The 24,451-nt window shown below is 46.4% G+C and overlaps 1 protein-coding gene across 7 annotated transcripts in view; it reads right to left on the bottom strand.

The window, feature by feature from the left end:
* The window catches only part of ULK1 (unc-51 like autophagy activating kinase 1), a 94,887-nt gene that overhangs the window by 16,264 nt on the left and 54,172 nt on the right, over positions 1–24,451 (bottom strand). For 6 of the 7 annotated variants that reach the window (XM_032705558.1, XM_032705559.1, XM_032705553.1 and 3 more), the window contains 8 exons: positions 22,163–22,245; positions 18,624–18,674; positions 11,639–11,727; positions 9,433–9,598; positions 8,127–8,187; positions 7,937–8,026; positions 4,271–4,396; positions 606–757 (listed from right to left, as the gene is read on the bottom strand). In XM_032705558.1, the coding sequence (XP_032561449.1) occupies positions 606–757; positions 4,271–4,396; positions 7,937–8,026; positions 8,127–8,187; positions 9,433–9,598; positions 11,639–11,727; positions 18,624–18,674; positions 22,163–22,245 (818 nt within the window). The remainder of the gene's footprint in view (positions 1–605; positions 758–4,270; positions 4,397–7,936; positions 8,027–8,126; positions 8,188–9,432; positions 9,599–11,638; positions 11,728–18,623; positions 18,675–22,162; positions 22,246–24,451) is intronic. The other variant, XM_032705554.1, reaches the window with a different exon arrangement.

Raw genomic sequence — 24,451 nt, 5'->3', positions numbered from 1 at the left:
TTGCAGTGATATTAATTCAGAGGAAAAGCATGTGAATATTCTGCATTTCCCCACCAGCAGAGCCTAATAAATACAGGATTGGAGACACTGGGAATATAGAATAGCTTGTTATATCAGTCTGTTCTGTTACAAAAACTAGCAAATTGCATCAGTTGCACACTGGGGTTTTTCTTATCCCTTTCTACTTGAATTCTTGTTAGCATCTGGATCAGGCTACCAGATAGTCAGCCTGAACAGTGAAGTTCAAGCCCTTCCAGCGCTGGCCAGAATTTTGCTTTGACAATAATTGACTGACATTTTCTCTCACCCCAACCCAAGCCAGTAAAAAGATACTTTGCACTTACAGAAGCCCTCTTCTGAGGGCAGCAAAATGTTTGATGCAGGCACCAAAGCAAAGCTTGCCTCTCCTGGGGCTAACAGGTATTTTTCTTTCCGTTTTACTGAGGCCAAGACACTTGCCAAATAATCTGTTGAGAAGAACCACAGGAGAATACACTGATCTGAACCCCCTATTACCTGGCAGCTACATCTGGTTAAAACCCCCCCTCTTTGCAGGAAAGAGGCACGTGATTTATCAGGACAGCAACGTGCCCACTGACATTTACCTTGTGGTGATGGCATAAAGGGCTTGGCACCGCCAAAGGAGAGCTTTTTAGAGCTGGGCACTGATCCATGCTCTCCAGGATAAGGAGGGGAAGCACCAGTCTTGGGAAAACCGAGAGGACTCGTACTGCTGGACCTCCGGACTGTACCAGACCTTACAGGGAACAAGGGCAGTACACACGTTACTCCAGATGCCAGTGCAGCAGGGAAAGGAGAACAGCATCACCAAACACACACAGCTACTTCCACAAAAGCAGAGCTACATCACTGTTTACCCTGGATCAAAATCCCACTGTTCCAGGACTACACCAATACAGATTAAGCTGCTCATCTTTGCTCTCAAGAATTTCAATCCAAATAAATGAAGAGGAAGAACGAGGTTAGCTTAGCTGTAAGCAGCAGAGGAGTCATTTTTCAAAGTCACTTTTAGATGCCTTCAGGTATTTACAATGATCCTGAACATGACAGTTTCCTATCTTGCCATGCCCAAGACATTAATTTTAGGCAGTGGCTTCAGAACACTGTGAGAGGGCTTTATTTAAGTGCCCCTCCTGTGCTGAGCCACTCACCCTTCAGTCAGGGCAGCCTTCAGGCAGGAAGCTCTGTGAGCATTGGCTGCATGATGCCAAGGTAAGCTGTGCCAAGGCCCTGCTCTGCAACAGAGCTTGGACTCAAACCAGAAGTTACAGAGCAAAACAGAGCAGTGTGTGGCTGTCAGATCTGAACCACTTCAGAACCACCCAGAGGAATTAGTTTTTTGGGTTGGACAGTCAGAATTGCCTGGACTCCAAATGCCTTCAACTCCTAGTGAAGCCTCACCTTAGGGAGTTAAAATTAATTTGTACAGCCCACACATGCAGGATCCTTGAGTATTACTCAGCTGCTAAAATGAAAGAGAAGAGGAAACTAGTGGGAAAGTGAGTACAGCCACACCATCAGTCTGGAGAGACATGGGATTATTGCATATTAATTCATTATTTCTCAATATGTTAATGTTTCCACGATCACTAGAACACACAGCCTAAACTGAAATGCCATTCTGCCTCTGCAGGCTCCTTCACCAAGATTCCCATTACACTCCTCTATATGAGAACACAGTCTTTTCATCAAATCTTTCATTCTAGTCTCAATTTGGAAACATTTTTTCCTCTTGTTAGAAGAACATTAGTCTCAGCCAGCAGGTGGTTTTCTGGCCAGGAATCAATGAATATGCTGAAAAAAAACCCTCTGTGCTCGAGCCACTGCAAGATGCTATCACCAAAGTATCCTGCCTCCTCTCCCAGGGATGCTGCATTTAGCTGTCCATAGGTACCTGAGCAGAGGAACAAAGGCATATGGGTTTCAGCAGTGCCAGGAGGGCTATACTACCCAAAAATGGCAGAGTCATCCTGATGAACTGTCAGTACAATTACTCAACAACACTCCTAGATGTATATTTCACTTTATGCCACATTTCAGAAAATAAATAAATCATATATTAAAAAAAAATCTATTTCAGTAGTTGATACATAAGAATTTGATCTGCCAACCCCCCTGCCTCTATTCAATGTGTTACCACATTTTGCAGCCAGGTGAATCCATGCTATAGTCACATGCTTGGAAAAAAGGAAATGTTTTAAAATTTTAACCTAAAAATCACTCCTCTTCAGGTTGCTCCAGATTCAGAGGCCTAATGCTCATCAAGTGCCTGGCCCTGAAGCAAAATGAATACACAAAAAGGAAAGGCAAGAAGATACCAAGATATTCAGTGGCAGAAAGTATTGCCCTCCCATGTTTTTAACTCTCCAGAACATGAGCCATGCAGAAACCTCAATATTACCTATCAGGAACTTGCAGAAAAAACCACCAGCTGACTGCTGCTGCTGAAAGATGTGGAATGTCAAATGCCACCCTAGGAGACACAGGATAAGCAAGCAAGTAGACAAGCAGGACAGGTGATGTGGCCAGAAGTAGGTATACATAATTAGCACCTCAACAAGCCACATATCTGTCCACAAACATGCCACCTTACACAGGCACACTCCAGCCAGTCAGGTGACAGTGGGACACGAGAGCAGCACGTCAAGGTTTGCTTTGCAATCAAATGACTTGGCAAACATGACGAGGCACTTGGCGGTAATGGCCTGTTTGATACACCTGGTGGAAAAGTGGAATCACATACTAGGTGCCTGATGAAGTTTTCTCCTGCCATTCCTGAAGGGTGTCTACTCAATCTGTTGATTAGAGGAAGTGATGGAGAGAGATAAATATGGCATCCTGGGGCAGAAAAGACATGACGCCAGAGATTTTGAGAAGATGCTAAAAGCAGACTGTGAATCACCCTGATTGGGTCCATTCCTCGAGTTCCTCTGCAGGGATGATGCTAATCTCAACATTACACAGTGGTGACTAAAAGGAGCAAAACATGGCAGTTTGATCCCTGACTGTGGCTGCAGGCTGTGAACCTGAGCTCAGCAGCCCATCACCAGGTCTGGGGTCGGCACGGCACCTTCTCCAGAGCTCTCACTTTATACCTCGCAGGGATAACCTCGCACTTTATACCTCACAGGGATTAACAGGACTCTTGTGAGTTCCAACACCAACAGAGTCCACAAGTTCTGCTGTAAAAAACACAAGGCACTAAGGAAACAGGAAGGAGTTTACCACAAAACCTGCCACACTCAAAGAAGTGAATATAAAATAGAATTAAAGTAACACTGGCACAAACCAATCCCTCTGCTGATCCCCGATTAATATCAGCATATTGTGTCTCTACTTCTGGGTCCACTTTGAATAAGCCTTATCCTGAATTAGGCTGGCTGAAGCCCAAACTTAGGCTGATGCAGGTATTACCCTACTTCTGAAATCTAAACTTTAACTAATCCAGATACCAACGCAGCTCATCCCAGAAAAGACATGACACCTCCTAGACACTTCTTTTTTGAATGCCCCTGCTGTACAAGCTCTTTAAGATCCTCTATGGGTCTCCTTCTAACCAGCCTACAACCTGGGCTGCTGCTGCCAGCCCAGATTTCAAACCTATAAGAACCAGAAATCATATGTGAGAAGAGACAGAAGCCCTACATGTCATTAGCACTGAACTCAGAAGGTCAGCTGTGTGCTGAAGGCTGGCATCTGGGTCCTCCTGATGGCCTTCAGAAAACATGCTCTGCCTCAGGGGCACAAATTGCTCATGGCTTAGTCAGTCCTGGCTGCACAACCACGTTAATATGCAACACATCACCTATGGCATGACTGGCTACAGGAACCAATTAAGGTACAGTCAGCCAGGTTTTGCAGCCCCATCCATTTCAGTTGTTTATCTCAAATTTTCCTTTTATAAAGGCATCTGCCAGATGGATGGTTCTCTCTGCTTGGACACCCAATCCACGGGTGGCATGGGAAAAGCTGTCAGGCTCAAAGGGGCTCAGCCTTCACTCAAAGTTGACAGGAGCTTTCTCACATACAAGCACACAGACAAAATCAACAGTACATGGTAAGAAATAAATCCCAACACTGCTAAAAAAATACCCCAAAACACATCCCACTGGCTTCTGACAGCAGTGGGGAGAGCCCACCACGGAGGGAAATCCATAGAGGCACAGAGAGCAGACCATTTACAGACCCCAAGCTGTAATGCAAGAGCCCCTGCACTGGTGCCATCCCTCCTGGCAGCCCCAGCACTTACCGGGGAGAGCTGTACGGGTTGGGAGACTGCAGGTTCTGCTCGATCCGACGGTAGTTGTGGATTTGTGTTGGGACCGGAATGGGCACGGAGTGTCCGTACTTGCTGCTGGAAAACTGACCTGGCCGGCTGTTGGAAGGAGACACACAAAGAAAAACTTCTGTAAGGGCAGGGCCTCCCACCAGGTAATTGGAGATTTTATCTTCATACGGCAACTGTACAAAGGGAGCGTCCCCTGGGCTGCGCTGGGGCTGTGGGTTTGTGCTGGGAGGTGATTCAAAGTCCTATCAAAGGGAAGTGGCACCACACACCTCCTAAAAACAGGCACCTCTCTTCCAGCACGATTCCCACCCACAGACTGGGTTAAAACATACACCCAGGCACACCACTCCCTCCAGGAAAACCAGAGCCCTGCTATTTCAGGCCGTGACTGGCCTAGTTTCCAACAGCTCAGACCCAGAGCCGAGGAGCACAGCACTGAGCAGGGGCTGAACATCCGTGGCTCACAAGGACACCAGCACAGACGCTGCTGACAGGAGCTACTTGTGATTGATTCATGCAGAGGCACCACTGCAGCCACTGCAGACTCTGTGGAAGTCTCACAGCACAAAGAGAATGCAGTGGTGCAAATCAGAGTATTTGCAAGTTAACTATGGGGAGGAGAGGGCAACTCAGGAGAAAATAAATTTCAGGGACAGGAGCGGGTATCCATGTACCCATCACAGTCAGACAGAATATCACACATAAAAAAGGGACAGGCCCATTCTGCAAACTTCAGGCTTCTTCCCAGGTCCCTCCAAGCAGGTGAATCAGCTCCCATCTGATACCTGTTCCCCAGGTGATGGTTTCCCCCGTCACTCTTTGCCTGTACACCAGGCTACACATGGACCCTGCTGTACAAAACTCATGCAAACACCACATTTAACTAAGCAGCCGCCTAAACTCTTCTTCCAAAGGCTGAAGAATTCTAGGATTAATTGCCATGGCAATGCTATTTACAACTGCCAACACCAATTGGGGGGATGCTGAACAATTACAGAAAGATCTCATTGGTAGTGAAGGCTTCTGCAGTCTCCCTTGCTGTCAGACGAGGACACACGCCTGGGTCTGCCCCTGAGAAGCTGGAAGCATCACTCCTTTGGGCCCAATAAACAGCCTTGATTTTTCATTGACACACAATAAAACAAAGGCATTCAGGGTTTCCAATTGCTCAGCAGAAAGGTGAGGCTCTGGTGTCTCTGTCTTCCATCAGTGTGAGACATGGTGTCACGGCAGACAAAAAGCAAACAGAGCTTTCACCAAGAAATCTGAGGGTTCGTGTCAAACCTCGTACATACCCTGACTTTGAACATACATTTCAAACACTGTCTTTTCCATCTGGTCAAAATCCTTTAGAGGAAAAGAAGCTCTTGGGTGAAAGGAGTTGTATCAAGTCCTCGTTTTCTTCACAAGGTGCAAGTTGCAAAGGAAATAACCCAAATGAAGTGACATAAACTAAACCTGACCATAACTTGCAAAGTCCAAGAGATAAAGCTGGGATGAGGAGTTTAATTACTTGGCAGTAATTAAAAGCTCTTTCAAAACAGTATTAAATCCATTGCTGTGGGGTACAACCAAGGAATTACCTTTCATTAGACTTAATAATTATCTTCAAGGAAGTGTTTAAAAAAAGAATTAAAAAAAAATCAACTATCAGCATATTTTAATTCTGCCTAGTCCTTAATCTCTTAGGTAAGAGCAAGGAGAGTTGTCCTAGAGTGTACCATGACATCCTGAGGAAAACCCACTGCTGGCCACTCTGAAACAGCCTTTGCTTTCTGTCCCACTTGGACTGCAGCCAGCATTGCTTCCTAGCCTGGAGCCACACACAGGGGAGAACTGCTGCTTCTGAGTGAGCAAAGAGAGAGGGAAAACCAGGAGTCCTCTGTGCCAGTGGAGCCAAGTGCTGAACCAAGAGGTCTTATGGCATCTATACAAGGAAGGGCACTGAAACCCAGGGAGGGCACACCTGGGTGGCACCAGTTGCAAGCACTTTCAGGGGACAGGTCAAAGGCCATGGTTTATCGTCTGGATTCGGAGTGACTGCTCCAATGTCTCATTACTGGTATCTTATTCCCCATCCTGGACAGAGTAGGAAGGAACTTTGCAGTGTTTCTTCAAAGCAGATAGAAAAGTGGGAAGTAGCACTAGAGGGTCTGGCATCTGCTCCACAGAAGCTGCTGGGAATGAGTAGGAAAGACAGTGAGAGCAGCAACATGTTTAGATCAAAGCCACTGGCATTGACTTGCCACCTTGTGATCCAGTGGAGGACGATGGGGCCACTGTGGTGACCAGTGAGAAATAGGCAGCATTTGTAGTCAACTTCCACGAATTTCCACTCAACTGCTGTCCAGAAGCAAGACCAAATCCTTTAATAAAGGCTGATCTCCAGAATGCAAAGGAATCGGTTAAGGAATAAGCTGTTAAAAAGCTTAGCAGGTGATGGCATAAGAAGCCTCATGCAATTAAACTCCACACTGTGGTACGCGCTTGGCAATTAATCTGATCACGTCAGCGAGCCTCTGAGCTATGTTATTCTCTGTTAAATTTGTATGCTTTGAGGCTATGTTTTGTCATTTTCTGGGCTCAGTTAATGTGACAAATGTGTTCAACACATAGCCTGGGACTGTATTTTCTTCTTAAAAAAGACTTTAGGGTCATCCATCTCCCAGTGTGAAAATCCCCTTCAACCATCCTCCCCTGACAGGTGCCATATTGACAGAACAGAAGATGAAAGCTGTCCTGCTTCCCTGGCAGGCAAGAACGAGATGGGAAGCAGCACCACCGGCTCCCTGCAAGCTAAGTACATACCCTAAGGCTTCCAGGCCTAGAGTCAATGGGATCACCTTCCACAGACCATTAACACCATCGGAATACAAAAGTGTTTCTGGCCCTGCTGGCAGCACTGGGCAGCTGCTCCTGTTGTGTGTGGGCAGCTGTCACCAAGACATTTCTGAAGGCCAAAACTGAGTTTAGAGCAACTGGCTGAGTTGGAACTAAACCCATGACCACGCCTGTTTGCACTCATTCCTCCTACTCCTGGATCCTCCGTTAGTAAACAAGGCCCACGTAGCACAGCACTACTTTATAGAGAGACAGTGCAAGGAGCTTTTCAAACAAACCACAAACAACTAAGCAGGCCCACATCTGTCCTTCAACAGCAAGAGATGATGAGCAATACTCCTCCACACTTGCCCAGTAACTCAAGTCCATTGTACTTTCAGGCTTGGATGAAGTGCTGTGCTCCAATTCACTCACAAATTCAGAAACAAGGGTCCTTAGCTGGAATACTCCACTGGGGGGATGAGTAGCTCATACATGCTGGTGAAGTGCATTTACTTTCTGCTTGAGAATAATCCCTGCCCCCCCAGGGAACAGTTAATTCCAGCTCTCCTGCATTCTCTCCTAGCCCCTGCTGAGGGCCATAAGAGGGAGAGACAGGCTCTGGAGTTGGGACTATCAGTGCCCAAGGCTGGGGAGTTTCTCCTGGGTGTTCCTTGTTAACCTTTAATTAAAAGGAGAGATGTGGATCTTTCCCAGCACACCAACAGCTGTAAAATCCCCTCCTGGAAGTCAATGGGTGTTCAATTATTCAATGCTGCACAGTCACCACTGAACAGTTTTTCCTACCTGGACGGGCTCGGAGAACTGCTGTATGGGGGTGATGGAGATGGTGTCCTTCCCTGGCTTTCCAAGCCTGCTGAAGTCACCAAAGAACTCCTGAGGAAGACAGAAAGAACCCAGCTATTAGGTCCTGGGAACCAGAACCTTGAAGCCCCAGACACCCCATGGACAATTTCAGTTGCCTTGGTGGCCTTACCCGCTGTACATCAGACTGTCCTGGATTGGTTTCCCTCCTGCAGCCTCAGCAGTTAAATCACCTGAGGAACAAGGAAGTGCAGAACCAGATTAATTCAAGATAATTTTCTTTAAAATCTTTATACATTCAGAACAACTGAGATTTTGTATAGAATTTCCTGCCCCTCCAATCCCTGCTGAGTTGTTTCTGAAGTCAGTGTTTTGCAAAATACAAGTGGGCTGAAGCTGATGTCGATGCTGCTGATCCTTATACCCTGAAGTTTGGGAAAATTCAGGCTGAAAGCAAGCCCTTTTGGAAGGGGGCCAAGACCTGACAATCATTTGGGGCACTAGGTACATGCCCACTTGGTGCCAGCCGCTAGGTGCTGTGCAAAAGGATAGTGGTACATGCTGCATGTAGGGCTCTGAAACATCCCTGTCCTTCGTGGCAAAAATCCAGGGCAGTCAAATGAGCTGGCAGCTGGATACACAGTACAGGGAAGCTTGTGCCTGTGCCAAAACATCGGAACAGTGGGAACATGACTAGCACAAGGCAAGTGTATACTGGTCCCACCACTGATCCCAGGGAAAACACAAGCAACACTGAGCTTTTCTTTATCATAAAGACTGCACAGCAGAGATCTTTCAGAGATTCCAGTTCTACCCCTCCAAATTCCTGTTTTAAAACAAGTGGTGCAACTGTGAAAGGAGGAATCACAGCATTTATCACCACGTTCCAACTCAGCAAAGCATCATGCACATGGCCAAGGTTGAACCATGTCCTTCTGCTCGTTAAGTAAGGATTCATGCAGGGACATATTTAGGCATGTAGCTGAACTGAGGCCCTGGCTTATATGTACAGATATATTTTCAAGGAATTCCTATCCAAGTATAAACACAGGTGCTCAAATGAAAATCAGAGCATTTGAAGGAAAAAACAACATATTTTAGTCTTTTCAGGGATTTTTTCAAGTGTGAAATCCAGCCTGCTGGCTGGAATCCTGCCTTGGACTGTGATGCTGAGTGAGACTGAAGAGAGGGTGACATGGGAAAGGTTTCTGTGAAAGACATTTCCCTGTGAGCCTACTTATCTTCCTTTCCAGTTGGATTTCCAGGTTCAATCTCTTACTGAGGCCCTCAAGTAATCTTTACCCTCAAATCCTGTCTTTAAAGGTAATTACAAAATATCCTATGAAACTAGCCAGTGAGACAGATGTCTCTTCCAGCTTGAGGACAAAACCATTCCCGCTATTCAGTCAAAACAGAGAGGTTTAATTGCTCTTTCAAACTCTGCTCAGAACACCCTGCATTTCCAGAAACCACCTTACTTGAGAACTGTGCTGGGACCATGACGAAGTCATCTGTGTCACAGGATGAATTCTTGCTGCTGCTCCCAGCAGAGTCCTTAGATCCATGCAGAAAGCCAGGAGAATCCTGGGTAGGAGACGCCAGCGCCTTCTCCTGCAGCTGCTGCTGCATCTCTCCAAGGGACTGCTAATTCAAGGAGAAAACAAACACTGGCTTCAGCACAGCTACTTCATCATTCTGCTCCATCCTTTAAACTGAGCTGTACAAGGCTACAAACAACATTTTGCTGATACACCAGGGCTGATAGTTTGCCAGAAGCAGCTGTTTAATTTACTGAAAAGGAACAGCCTTTTATGTCCCTGTCAGAACAGAGCATCTTTTGTTACACAAAACGTACTTCCAGCGTGTCTGATGCTCCACAGATAAGAAAAATACACTTGAGGTATTGCATCCCTTTCTGCATCAACCACGCATTTTCCACCAACTCACTCCAGTATGGCTGGGAAACTGAGAGGAGTTCTCAGAGACACTCTGGGTTGTTATTTTGAGTTACGTTTTTTGGTTTGTTCTTAAACATTAACCATCTGGTCTGTACTCATGCTTTTGCAGGAAGCCCTTGGTAACATGCAGATAAGCGTTCCTGCACTTTCAAGACCATCTTGTTTCACTGTGGTGCTGATAAAGAGTTAAAGAAAGGCCTGAAGGAGACAGCTGTCAGTAGATGAACAGCTCACAGCCATCAGAGGCAGGAAGGTCCCTAAAACGTCCCATTTTCCTGCTTCCTTCAGCCTAACGATGAATAGCCCCACAATCCTCTCGTTCTGCAGACAGATGGAGGAAGCTGGATGATTTAAGAAAGCTTTAAGGCAGCTGAACTGCCCACGGAGCAGATCACAATCTTTATCCTCATGCATTTCCGGGCTGAGAAAGACTTGAATCAGCTTTCACTTGGGCCCACTGAGACCTTGCTCACCCTCCAAAGACTCTCCTGCTGTACCAGTGGGGACTCCCTCTCACTGTACATGCAGTACACACAGGCAGAAGGAATTTTCCAGCTGTCAAAGTTGTCTCTTTTCCACCCAATCTGTGAGCTCTGCCCTGGAGATGCAGCGTTTTTCCCAGGCTGAGCCAGGACACCTCCATCAGCAGAAGGCAGAGCAGGAGAGGTGCAGTGTACCTCTAATGTGGGACCTCCTCCCAGTCTGGCAGTGACTCTGTACTCACAGACCAGGAAAGCTCAGGAGAGTCAGTCTGCTTTTCACACCATCTGCTCATTTCTGGAGTCTTATGGTCAGGAGGGCTCAGCCCTCCTTTACCCCGGGCTGCTGCAGGGAGGAAAAAGCTCCTGGGGACACAGTTATGCAACATTCAGAGGAGAGGAGAACTGTCCTCTCTGTCCAGCCCACACTGTGAGCACCTACAACACCTTCTGCTAGTGCCCCTCAGCACTGCCCACACCAGGATGAGACACCCTGGCCCAGGGAAACTCAGAAAACAAACTAAAAAAGCTGTCATACCAGGGAGGAAAAAATTCCATCCTTCTCCCTTCCCCTACCCATCACACCACCAGCATTCCTGAGTTCAAAGTCAAAGGCAGCTTTCACCAAGAGCCTTCCAAAACAAGCTTTCAGTTCAACGAGCTGGAGGACTGTCATTTCAATGGTCACTTAACATTCTGCCCTCCAGAAAAGTTTTCACCATTTCATGTAACCAGAGAGAAAAACCATCAGTTCAGATCATCTCTCACAAGACCACTGGACTGTGGCAGGTCTGGTCTGAGCAAACAGCTTTGCTGAATGTCTCTCTGTAGTGCCTGGGAATGCTGGTCAGAAAGAAGGAGGGTCACTTTGCAAAGAAGGTGGATGTGCTGTCAGGCTGCAGAGACTTTGCTTGAAAATAGAGAACCTGCAGCCAAGAAATCAGTGCAATACCCTGAATTAGCAACTGGTTTCAGTTCCAAAGAGCTTTCCATCTCTGCCAAGACAAGCTCGTGTCACTCATACCAACTTCTTTCATAAAGGTGTTTCATATAATAGGCAATGGCACATTGAAATATGTCTTGTGGAGAGACAGCCAACCTCCACAATCCAAACCCTAAACTAAGCCCAGGCAGAACTGAAGTATTCGGTGACTTGTAGCAGAAGAGAGCAAAAGCAGAGACCTCATTTCAAAAATACAAACAGGGAGACCATTAACACAAGCAGTGATCCTCTGAGCTGTACTTACAGGAGGTGATGCCAGGTGGGAAGTGGAAGAGCTGCTGGAGGAACTACCGGAGCCTGAACTGGGATAAGAAGGCATTGGCACGGAAGCAGCTAAAACCAGCAAAAGACAAAACCAAAAGAAGTTGTCAAACTAAGATCAATCAATAATAAAAGGTCTTTCTCATCTTTTCCCATCAGTTTTATCTCATGTACCATCACGTATCAGATGTGGTTAATTGAAGGAGAACAAAATTGAATTAGCCTTCTGTTCAGTTACGTGATTCACATCCCTCCACTCCCTCTGTGCACCATCTCACAGGTCTCAGGACACCTGACCAAGGTGCTACCCAGGTAGTTTCTGCCATAAACATCCTCCAAAGCGTCTTTGCAAATGAAGGGAAAGATAAAACAGCAAAGCAGACTGAGTTACTCATGTCAGGGGCAGAAGTCATACCCTTACAGTTTCTTCCTCCTCAGACCTCGGGGCTTAGCACACACACATCAGATGTGGGACACACCTGCCTACTCAAGCCCCACGTGTTTGCTGCCCAAATGGCCATTTGGGCATCCCAGGCCACATGCTATTAAAAAAAACCCCAAAAGCCAACAAAAAACCCTCAAGGGGGTTTCCTCAAGGAAATAGAGCATTGTTTCCTACAGTTCAGCTTGTTCTCCCTTGGTCACTTCTTCAAGTTAAAGATGTTTTGGTTATTTACCTCTTTGTACAGAAATTGTTCCACAGCACAGGCCATTCCTGCATCCCTTCCTCTTATGGTTTTTTGTTCAATATCACAACTGCCTATTTTATTCCCTTCATTGTCAAACTGGCTTTTGTTACTCTCACAGAGGCCTAAAACTCACTCTGAAAGGCCTAGTTAGCATTGACCTTCAGGCAGAAAATATGATTAAGGCATCACAGGAGAAAAGAACATTTATTTAACTCCAATGACTTATGCAAGTGAGGTTCAGTAAACAACCTAGAAGAGTCAAGGAGGGAGACAGTCAAAGGTAACACTGGCTTTTCAAAGGACTTTGAAGTAGTTAGTGGTTCAAATTCTCCAGTCCACACACACAGGACTGAACAGCCCAGAAGATCCCAAAATCCCCACTTCAAGGCAGCCTGAAGTCAGATTTTACACTGGAACCATTTTGGTATTTGAATGACTTAAGACAGAGATCAGAGGCAATGCTAAAGTGAGGAGAGAAAGACTCTGCTGCTTTTCCATTATGCTTGCAGAGAATTAGCACCTTGTCTCAAATTTCTACCTTTACAGGACCTGTGCTAATGACTCCATACTTATTATAAGGGAGATTAATAACACCTGGAAGAAGAATGCTTCTGTTTGAAGTAAAACTACCTCTGTCATTAATCCCATTAGATACTACAAAGTACTTACTCTATTCAACATGCTAGAAAAATAAAAGTCTATCTCTCTGCAATTAACTGTTGAAACAGTGTTCTAAAGATAAAAGAATGGGTAAATATGCCTTTTAATAAAAGGCTTTGTGCAATCTTTCCATGCAGCCTATTCAAGAAGGTTAAAGGATGACTGGACCAGAGTCTCTGAGCACAAAGAGCAATCACTGAGACACTGAATTCCTCAGTCTGAGAGATGTGACAAGATCCAACAACAGGAAAATGAAGCCAAAGCAGCATAGACGTAAAATATATATTTTAACATAAGTAATTGACCACTGTAATGGTTTAACCAGGGTCACTGTGATCTCCAGCCTTTGCAAACATTAACAAAACCTGAATAATTTTCTAAAGAGGTTGCTATACTGCCAATAGAGACCGATGCAGCAGAGCCCTGGGGCTGTGCAGTGGGAATGCCCAGTGGGATGGTTGGGACAGGCTGGTGTGCAGGGCACACCCTCCTGTGATGGGCCACACTGGCCAAAGCTTTGTGAGAGGCTACTGTATCCATTCTAGACTAGATTTTGTGCACTTGGTCTGTGCTGTTGTAACACACTGCCCTGGCTCTGGTAAGGGAGCAGGGACTGGTGCCCTGATGATGGGTGTTCTGGGAGGTCAGGCAGGGGCTCTGTGGGCAGCCACTGTGACCACAGCCAGCACAGCTGCTTCCCACTCCCTGCACTCAGGGAACACACACAGAGGTCTGACAACCTGCCTGTAAAACGGAGAGCTCTGTCCTGCCTAAATCACACTGCTTTTGATCTCCACAATCCTCCCACAGAGCCTGCAGAGCAATCCCTAGAATCTTCCCTATGTATTTAATACCAGAAATCTGATAGGGGGGGAAAAATCTCCCCCCTTTTCATCCTGCCAGCTATTACAGAACAATTCACCCATGTACAGACAGACCTTCCTCTTATGGAAAGGTGCTTTTAAGAAAAGATAAGCAAATTCTGAACTGTATCCAGATGTGCTGGCTCTGCAAGACTTGAATCACCATTCGTCTTTCCTGGAATGAGTAGTTTTGTTAAGAGTCATTTCAGTTCTCTCACAAGGTCCCCTCCAGTCTATTTTGGTCCTGTGATTATTGATTTAAACCTGGCTGGAATTGAGACTTTTCTATTTTTGTCTATTTGCTTCAGACAGCTTTTCATTAATCAGGAGGGAAGACATGAAGGCAGACTTTGCCACTATCCTCTGAAAACTCAAAACTCAGCTGCATGAAGCACTCCTTGAGATACAGCCTCTGTTAATCACTGTTCTTACTTAAATCCCTTTGAACTTCCCAAATTCACACTGTAATGCTGTGAGCTCCAACTCTGAAGGCCCTGACACTCCACATGACTTTGATGCATGTAGAACCAAGAGGTTTGGCTCTGGCAAACCCTCTCTGACTTCCACAGCCCTGCTGGGGCATTTTTTTCAGTGTCAGCCATGTAGGACAGCTTGAAAGCAAGACGCCTGCTTCCACCTCCTCCACACACCCAGGCACTCCCAGTTTAAAATTAAAAAGGGTGCAAACACTTGGCTCATCATGTTTTCAGTTGAGTCTGAATGCAGGGAATGTTAACATGAATTGTAGGCCCCCACCCAAATCCAGAAATTGCTGGATTGTAATTGTAATGTAAATAAGTCTGTTTTCATAATTGTCCTCTCCAACTCGTTCCAGCAACAAAACAGTCATCCTGCACATTGTGTAACCAGTGCCAACTGGTTTCCAAATGGGAGAGCTGGGAGCCATAAAGGCAAGCCTGTGCTCCAGCTGTGTAGATCTCGATATTGGATCCTACGCTTGCAAAAAATCACTTCTGACACATCATCCTACCAGAGGCTCCATTATCCTAAAAATATCTGACCCTCAAGCTTTATAGAAAAGCTTTATTTGGAATCTGAGTTCTACACACACTGGAAAGATGCATCTTTCTGATTAACTGGATTCAATTAAAACCAGTCACCAAGAAGTTCTTTAATTGCAAGCTCTGACAAGGCAGTAACTTGAGTGCAAACTCTGAAAGGACTTGGCAAATAAGTTGCTTTTCAGAGTTTAAAAATCTGCACCATTAAAACCTTCTATGTGCAGAAGTCATGGTGATTTTTTGCTAGTTATCACCTGTTTTATGTACAATAAGACTATGAAGATGGTAAAAGTCAAGTTAAGCCAGACAGGTATTTAAGACACTGAACTACCTGTGCACTTCTGAACCAGAGCAGCTCACCTTTCATGCTCTCTTAACTCAGTGTAAAGGAGGCAGCAGCTCACCATTCATTAAAGGCAGGAGCAGAAAAACCTCCAAAATATTCTGCACGGGTACCAATTACAATGTGTTTACTGAGAGAAGACTTGCACAAGCATCTAATTAAGCCTTCTCAAGCATTATTACTGTAACACACGGCCCCAATACCATATGCTGATCAGGCCTGGCTACAGACAGACGACATTCTGACTAGACACCGTATTTTAAAGACTTTATTAATAAATTTTTGCACATCTAAAGTACATGCTTAGTCACAGGTACAAAACCCACAATACAAAATTAATTATAAATAAATAAACAAAAAATGAAGTATACATCTCAGTTAACAAAGCCCAAGGCCCTGAATCCACTCTCCAGGCTAAAGCCTGTTGTGAGCAGAGCTCTGTGGTACACCCAGGGTGGCAGAAGACTTAAGTCCTTGCTCCACTAAAGGAGGGAGATGAGAGGATGGACATAAGAACAACCATCCCTTGAAAGAGAAGTGAAGAGGGTGTGCTTGTCAGAAATGTATTGAAAGATTTTTGAAAGAAATGCTGATTTTGCTGGAGTGTCTTGCAAAATACACAAATGTATTTCAAAGAGGGGGATCCCCCTGTCTGAGCAACTTCAAAATTATCTACTTGGAGAATGACCCATATTTGAGAATTCCCCAATTTTCCAGAATTGTGTTATATTAAAAAAACCCTTTACAATTCCATGTGTACTAACAGAGATCCACATAGAATGAACAGCCCATGGCTCTCACTTCATTTCTGATCACCGTGTTGCTGGTGGCACCTCTCCTGTTCTGTCCTTGTCACCTGAGGGCAGACATGTCTGTAAACCTACAGAGACCAGCACACTCTGCTCATCCTGCAAAATGTTCTCATTTGGACAGGAGGTGCCACACCTGAAAACTGGTTTGGGACCTGGATGGACACACGGTTCCCTGCATGTGCAGTGCAGGCACCTCTGAACTGCAAGGGCAAAGGCTGCACTTTGGGTCCCTGAGCTCAGCTGAGGTCTCAGTGTGTCCATCACAGAGTGGTCACTACTCCTGGTACAGATCATCCAAAAAACACTCCTAAGAGACACTTGCACACTTGGGTGTGAGTTAGTCCTGCTTCCACTGCAGTCACTGGTGGCCAGTTGTGATCTCTCAAGGAGAACAAAAAGATGAGGCACACTGTTCCTTCCCCCAGTTCTCCACTGGAAGCCTGAGGACTCTAATTCAGCCTGAGCACGACCACCATCATTCAGATGCAGCTGTATCTCTTCTCCTCTTTGATCCTTCCTACACTGGTGATGCTGAGCCACATGTTGAGATGAAGCATCACAATAAAGCTTTTGGACTCTTAGCTCAGCATGCAGAGCCAGGGAGGCAGCCCCTGAGAACTGCAGCCTTGCCAAGACACCAACTTCAGCTACAACTGTGCAGGGGTCAAGCACACTGCCATGTTAAGCAGCATCCCACACATCTCAGGTGAGCTTTTCTTATGGAGGACACCACAACCCTGACCTCTGCTGACACACTGGCTCTTCTCTCACCTATTCAGAAATCAAAAGGACCACAGGCAGCCCTTCTCATCCAGGCTCTTCACTGCACTTCCCAGAGGCTCTAACCCATCACTGCCATCTGGAAGCAGCAGAGACCTCACAGCAGACTAGAGAACTATCTCCTCCACGCAGGTTTCTGTGCACAACAACTCCAACATCTCCAGCAACGCAGAGGTACTTCTCTTCATGTTTTCAAAACCAGTAGCAGTCTTTCCTGCCTGGAGAAAACTCCAGGCTGTGGACATATGTCTGGAGGCGAGGACCAGCAGGGCAGCAGAGAGGTCTGGAGACCCTACCTGCCTGTAAAGGGGCTTTTTTTATTGGCCCTTGACCCCACACTGTTAACCTTGGTGCAGCTGGGGACAAAGGCTGAGCTACAGTCCCCTGCTCATCATGGCACCTCTGGTTCCTGCACAGCAAGCGGGCACAAGCTGGGAACTGGGGCCAAGTCAGAAGAACCCTCTCTGGTTTGCAGGGGGTTTTCTGCTCCCCTGGCCAGTGAAGCAGTGGAACGGCTGGAGGTAGGAGATGAGTTGGTGGGCATGCAGGAACATCCTGAGGGGGGGATCCTCTGCCCACAGGGGGATCAGACTTCGGAGGGCTTTTCCCACCCAGCAGCAGTGCAGCAGGTGCCAAGAGCTGGGCTGGCTTAGGAGCAGTCCCACAGTGGCAGAGTCCTCTCCTGCCGGCAGAGCAGCCCCGTTTGGCAGGGCTGGCCCCACATCTCGCTGGTGCAGGTGGAGACAAGGCCTTGGCTGCCTTCCAAGCGACCCTAAACCAGAAGCGTCTTTTCTTGCCCGCAGGAAGGTCACCTGAGTGCACAGTTAAAATCCGATCAGGAACAACTGAGAAGTCCTGCTCTGGCAGCAGGAAAGCAAGAGACTGTCAGGAGTGACGTGGACATCAGACAAGGGGTGTCCACCCATGGCACACATCCAAGAGGGGCTCTGTGTTTGTGTCAGACAGGTTTCCTCCAGAACTTCCAGCCCTCGCACTGGACACCCCAAATCAATCACTGATGAAAATTCTTGGCTCTATCATTTACTGAGGAGATTAAAGGTCCAGGAAGATCCTTCCAGAAGAAGACAACTCCACACAATTCCACTAAGCCAAGGGTCTCTTGGCCAGAAGACTACGATACCCCCCACACCAGAAGGAATTCTGAACTGCTTTCAACGAAAACAAACCTCTGGGCCATAGTACATGTGGCTGGAAATATGTTCAAAGTTATGAATCAGAAGAGGGAAGAGAGAACTTTCAATGGAACTCTATTTTGACCAGCTCTCAGAGAGTATCCAAAGGTAACCCTTCTACAAAAAGATTTATCAAGAACTTCAAGGTACAAGATGAAAAATGGTTTGGTAACCAAAGTCATTTTGCACAGCCAACCTAATGCAGCACCTGGCAAGCACAGCCAAGAGTGCCAGTTTGCACCATTCACAATCCTGAGTGGTCCTACAGATGAGGATGAAAAGCAAGACCGTGATACATAATCCTGTTTATCTACAAGCACCCCACTGACCAAGCACTTCATACAAAGCAGCTGAATACATTTCAAAGCTACATTTGCTTCTACTTCAGGTTTCTAAATAGCCCTCTAATCATCCCTTTGAAGATAACTCAGTCAAATTAAATACATTTTGATGGTAAAATCTGGACATGACACACTAACAAACACTGAATCCCTGCCTAAATAAGTAAGGAAACATAAAGCAGTGTTTTTCTTTCCTTTTGAACTAGCAGCAAAGGAAGTCCGGCCACGGTTCAAAAAGAGTTGTAATTGAAAATGCAATACTTACATTTTTTCATAGAGGCACTTGCATCCAAGAATGGGTGATGGAAAAACTCATCTGAAAAAAATCAAGAACCGTGACTCAGTGAAAGGAAATGACTGTAAGAAGTTTACAAAGCAATCAAAGCATAGCAAGTTACGGTGTTTTACAGTGATTTTTCCATGCAATCCAGTCAACCTTGGAAGCTGGCTGACTGCAGTTGTATACAGCAGGGGTCAAGAATGCAGGGTAGGGACTGGATGCAGGACCCGCTCATATAAAAAGGATGGGAAATTATCTGGATCCCTGGCTGATCAGGATGGTGAGTCATCCTAACTGCAGGGATCCAGAGGAACTGTATTTATCACACTGCACAGCCACTCACTACACTGAAGAGGAATGATGGACAAAAAGACCTCCACTGAGTGATCTTCCGTCACACACAGACCCAAACCCTGCACACACTGAGGGCAGAAAGGATCACAGCCCAGAACTCCCTCTCTTTCACACCAGACACAACTGCTGCTTCCTCCCCTCTTTAAGGGAGAACATTCCACAGATCCAGGCCAAGAAAAGCTTCTGTCCTGGCTTGCTGGAGACATGAGGACATGTTTGCCTGTCCTCACAAGCAGCCACTTCTCCCAACTCCTTCATCTCTGATTCACTGCAGCTCTGTGCCAGAGTCCTCTCCTATCACAATCAGCAACTCAGCCTTTTGGGAATGTTAGTCATGGATCAACACTGATTATGGAGCTAACTGCAGGCACTTCAACTTCTTTTCCCAGCATGGATTTCCTGTTGCAACACCCAAGGTTTACAAACTTCTCCTTCTGTAAACAGCTCCTCTTTGGCCAGTGAGCTTTCCAGAAAGGAGCAACTGGGTTTTTTGTCTGCTTTTTAATCTTAAATAATCCCTGCCTCCCCAGCCTCTCCTTGCCACCACCAAGCCAGGGTCCTGCAGCCTGAGTGTGGGCTTAGCACAAGAGAAGGGATGGAACTCTCTGGCAGGGAAAGCTGGCATCTCACAGATTACAGCTGCTGTGGATGGAGAACATCCCCATCCTGGAGGAGCTGCTCAGCTGCTGGAGTTTCCTGCTTCTTCTTCAGACTGCTCCTGTAGAGGAGTGTACCATCCCTCAGCCAAGCTGACTCAACTGAGGGGGTGGAAATGATCATTTCTTTCACTTTTCCCCCTCCCCGCTCCAAACTGCTCATTAGCTGTGCTTGCAAAGCAAAATTTAAATAACCCAGCTTGTAATCATCAGCAGGAAACTTGCAACTTGAAACCCTCTTGGTTTTCCTCTAGATAATCTTGAGATTGTAAAGACCACCAGTTCCTGGTAGAACAGCAGCTGAGAGACACAACAAGTAAATGAAGTCTCAAGCTTATGTGTTGCTGTTGTGTGACTCAACTAAACTCTGGGGCAGCTCTGTGGAGGGCACTGTGCACATCTCCAGGCAGATTGCAGAGGGCCTCAGGGAAAAAGGAGCAGCAGGAAACCCCCCCTCTGGGGAGAGTGGCTCAGGAATCATGCCTGACCCAGCAGCACTCACAAATCTTCAATTTTCACCTTACAGAGAGCTGGAGGGTACAGGAGCAGTGAACAAAGGCACTGACCATCAGCCAAAGCAGGCCTTTTGTAAACAGTGCAGGTGAAGAGAATGTCCAGTGGTGAGCTGGGCAGTGGGAGGACAAAGCACTGGGAGCCAGCTAAGGGAAGGGGGAGGTCTGGATGGGATCCAGAGCCACGGGACATGAACAGCTTTGTGCACAGCTGGGCTCACACAGTAGCTGAAAAGGTGACACTAACTGGGCACAGGGAAGTGCTCTCATTTACATATTGCTGCTATCTTGGCAAGGGGGATCATCTGGAGGTGGATGGGACCAAGTATACAACTGGATGCTGGGGAAGTGGATTGGTCTAAATAAATCAGGGTTCTGGTAGTTGTTTTCCTCTCAGCTGACAGGAGATATCAGAATGTGTCATGAGATGCCACACACTCATCAAGATCTGCCTTCTATTAAGCACAAGGAATATCTCAAATATAGGCTTCTCTACAGATTATTTTCTCACATACCCCTTAAAAACAATTATATTTTACAAGGATGTGACAATTTATAGAGAAAAGGATCTTGCAGCAGCCAATAATCTCAGTGCTGAAAGTGTTGTCTTGAGTGATATCAAAATCTATTATCTCAAATTTCTAAGTGTTAGACACTGACTCATACAGCCTACTCCCAGGAGATACAAAAACAGCTTATGGGGGTCTAAAAAGGTTTGGCAGACTCAATTTCTGACAGCAGGGAGTCAAGAACCTCAAGGATACCTTCTTTTTAAATGCACAGCAGCATGATAGAAGAGATGGAGATCCACAGCCAGATAGAAGATCTGCAGGGAATAATACTGCAAGGTGCTTCTATCCAAGTCAAGTCTGCCAAGGGCTTCAACAACTCCCTTATCAAAAGCCTCATTCTCTCACTTCTGCACCCCAGTAACCAGTTCTTTACATTCATCACTGGATAATTATGATCAGCCTCTGTTAATCCACCCAGATGACCGTCCCCAGAAAGGCTTTCCTGGCATCTCTAATGCAAAAGAATAACAGAGGGTGCAAAACAATTTCTCTTCATCAGCTAGCACGTGCTGCCCAGCAGGGAACAATCCACTTGAGCAGATAAGCAAAAAAAAAAACCAAACAACCGAAAACCAATGCCCAAAAGACAGAAATATCAAACTCTTTTACCCCAAGTCTGACTAAAAAGCAACATCCTGAAAACACTCAGGACATCTTTGCCTTTAGATGATTTGGCCCTTTCAGGGGCTCTAGGAAAGGCTCCACCTCTGCCTGCTTTCCTCTAGGGTAGGGCTTTACTAGGAGGTTCTTCAGACCTTTTTGCTCAGCTAAAACACATCTGTAAGATGCTGCCAAAGTCAGAATCACCTGGCTCACAGTGACTCTTCTTAATTTAGAAGGAATTAAGAAAAAAAAAAAGAATGAAATCTCCATGTCAGCCAAGACAGGAGACAGACACAGGCTCAGGGATTGCCAGGTTGAGCCCTCATAAGAACCACGGCTTCCTTCCACAGAAACCTGGAGAAGGAGGAAAGGGTCTGCAAGCAGCTGTGGTCTCCAGGCTCAAATTATCATGGCAGACCCTGAGAAATGGAGGGTATCGACTGAATTGTTCAGTAAATGGGTGCAGCTTGCAGCTTTGGGAAGGGGCTATGCCAGAGAAAACAGAGATGCTCAAGATACCACATTTTACAATCAGAGTTCAGAGAGATTATAAAAGCAGAAGCCAGGAAAGGGAACACAAGTAACAAACACAGGCTGAAGGTGTGCCACATCTCCAGGTTTGCAAAATTGTACCGAAATCAGCACGGACCTTTCCAGCACATGTACTAAAACCCCCAAGACTATGCAGCCCTCAAGGCACACGTGAGATCCAGCTGTCTGGATGCTTCTCCTAGCACCAGCCAGAAGTACAGATGTTTGTGCAGTGCCACAGCACAAGAGACACACAGAGAAGAGGCAGCAGAACTAAGACTGGAAGGAGGTCTTACCAAAGTCCATGCGGTCCTTATGGTTACGCTGCAAAAGGCCCAGCAGGAGCTGCCTCAGGTGGCTTGATGTCTCCCTGGGGATGCTAGGATTGCAAACAAAAGCAAAGTAAGAGACACTTGCAGTCTACTTAAACTGCTTTTACACATTCAGGAAGGCAACTGGCAAATGCAAACTCCGTGTGCCTGCTGGGCCAGGAACACCAAGAGCTCACTGGAGGGAGGCTGAACTGAAACGTCTCTATTTGCATCTCTGGCTTTCACTCCCCACTGTCACTGTTCAGGCTACAGCTAATCTTGCTTTAGTGGTCTCTCCCATGAGCACCTCCAGATCCTTCCCTTCCACAGTGGTGCCAGTGTCAGCCCTCTGGTTCTCAGCTAAGCCCATTAACGTGCAGTATTTTGCACATGATAAATAAAATCTCTTTCATTTGTGCTAGTGGGAATAAGGAGGGCACTAAAATCAAGCAGTTTCCAAGGGGAAGCTTCCAATTAAGACACTGGTGGTGAAATGTATCACCAATTACTACCATTTTATTAAGCCATTTGTTTTTCAGTGCAGCTTATGTAAGGCTGGCAAGCAACCTTTGTCTATTTGCTTCCTTGATATACAGCATTTATTAATTGGAGGCCACTAAGATGTGAGCAACTGCCACCAAAGCAAGCTAAAATTCATGCAGCTATCACCCCACTTTTCAGCACAGTTAGGAAGAAAACACTCTTTTCCATGGCCTTTGCAGTACAAAAGAGCTGTAAATCACTGTGCTCTCCCTTGCCCCACAGGCAGATGGAGGAGAGGCCAGGGCAGCTCTTCCCAACCCCAGCAGACTGCAAGATGCAGGGAATAAATGACCAGATTAAGGCAGGGAAAGCGGAATTCAGCTCTTGCATAAGTGGATTCAGCTCTGCTGACTTCCCTCCATCACCAGAAGTGCTGCTGGGGGCTGTAGTAGCCGGGCTGGGGCAGAGCTCTCATGCTGGGGTAGAGCTCTCCAAATGAGAGCGTAGGTGGTTCCAGCTCCTCTCACTACTAACTCTGTTTATCATGGCTGTGCCCAGCATGGCCCCACACTCTGCCAGGCTTTTCCCTCTACCCACACTGGGGTCAGCTGAGGTAATGGCCTGTGTGTGCCCAGCACTGTAATTTTAGCTGCTCAGTATCTCACACGTGGCTCAGGCAGGGCTGCCCTTCACTGGGCTGGCAACACTCACTGCCCTGAGGCCAAGCCCCACTGCTGCTGGGAGAAAGAACCCTTCCTACACCATCTCCACCAATCTGCCCTGCCACAGACAGGGTAAAAACAGAAGCTAGCACAAAAATAGTGGAGGGAGGGGTAAAAAAGGTGCTAGCTAGCACTGCCAGACTCCTGTTCAATGAAACAGGAGATGGGAGGCAAGGTATGTATTTATAGGTTTCAGTACTACCCAATTATTTTACTAGAAAGCCCTAGGCCTTGCTGGGGCAGGAATTTTAAGACAGTGATTCCTAGAACAGAGAGTGATGGCAAGCATTCCTTATTCTTCTTCATACTGGAGGAGTTGCTCTTCCATCCCTGATGCTAGAATGGTTTAGTTGCCTTCTCAGGTTGACACATGAGGAGGGCCAGCAGGACTCTGGAAGGGATGCAGGAAGACAGGCTCAGTTTGAGCCTCTCATCAAGAAAGTGTCCTTGGAAGCCCACTGTGTAATGGAATAACCCAAGGTACCACAATGAGCAGTTTCCTGAAAAATACATTAGTGCTGGAGACCTGCGGTCCTGCAGTGTTATCATCATCATTTATTTATCCATGACACACAAAGCTCTCACCCAAAATGAGTCCATTTCCCAGCTATGGCTTTACCCTTGCTATGGCTTCAAAGCCAAGAAACAGGCAGGTCAAGCCATGGACTTCAGATGGCACAACACAGATGAGAATGATGCGAACAGCCTATCTCCTTTTATCCTCCACGTCTGAAGCATCAAGTTTTGCTACTCTGTTTTCCAAGTATTTATTTTCCAAGGCCTTTTTTTTAAAGATAAGCAACAAATCTGCCTTATTCCCCCATGATCTGGGATGTACTTTGCCATGCAAACCAGCATGATAAACATTAGCTACTAAGATCAGCACTGCTAAAATTGTGAGGCCTTTGGGCTCCCCAGAATGCTCAGAACAGCATCTCACCTGTCAGCAGCAGCTGGGTAGGCAGGGACTGCTGGGGAGCATTTAATGAGCTTTTCTTCCCCACCCCATTCCCAAGCCAAAACACAGCACTTTCCATAGCCATGGCAGGGAGGTGGGTGCCAGCCTGCT

This window comes from Chiroxiphia lanceolata, chromosome 18, assembly GCF_009829145.1.
Source record: "Chiroxiphia lanceolata isolate bChiLan1 chromosome 18, bChiLan1.pri, whole genome shotgun sequence".
NCBI lineage: Eukaryota > Metazoa > Chordata > Aves > Passeriformes > Pipridae > Chiroxiphia > Chiroxiphia lanceolata.
The sequence above is the reverse complement of the archived record's forward strand: the minus strand, read 5'-3'. Positions and strand labels throughout refer to the sequence as shown.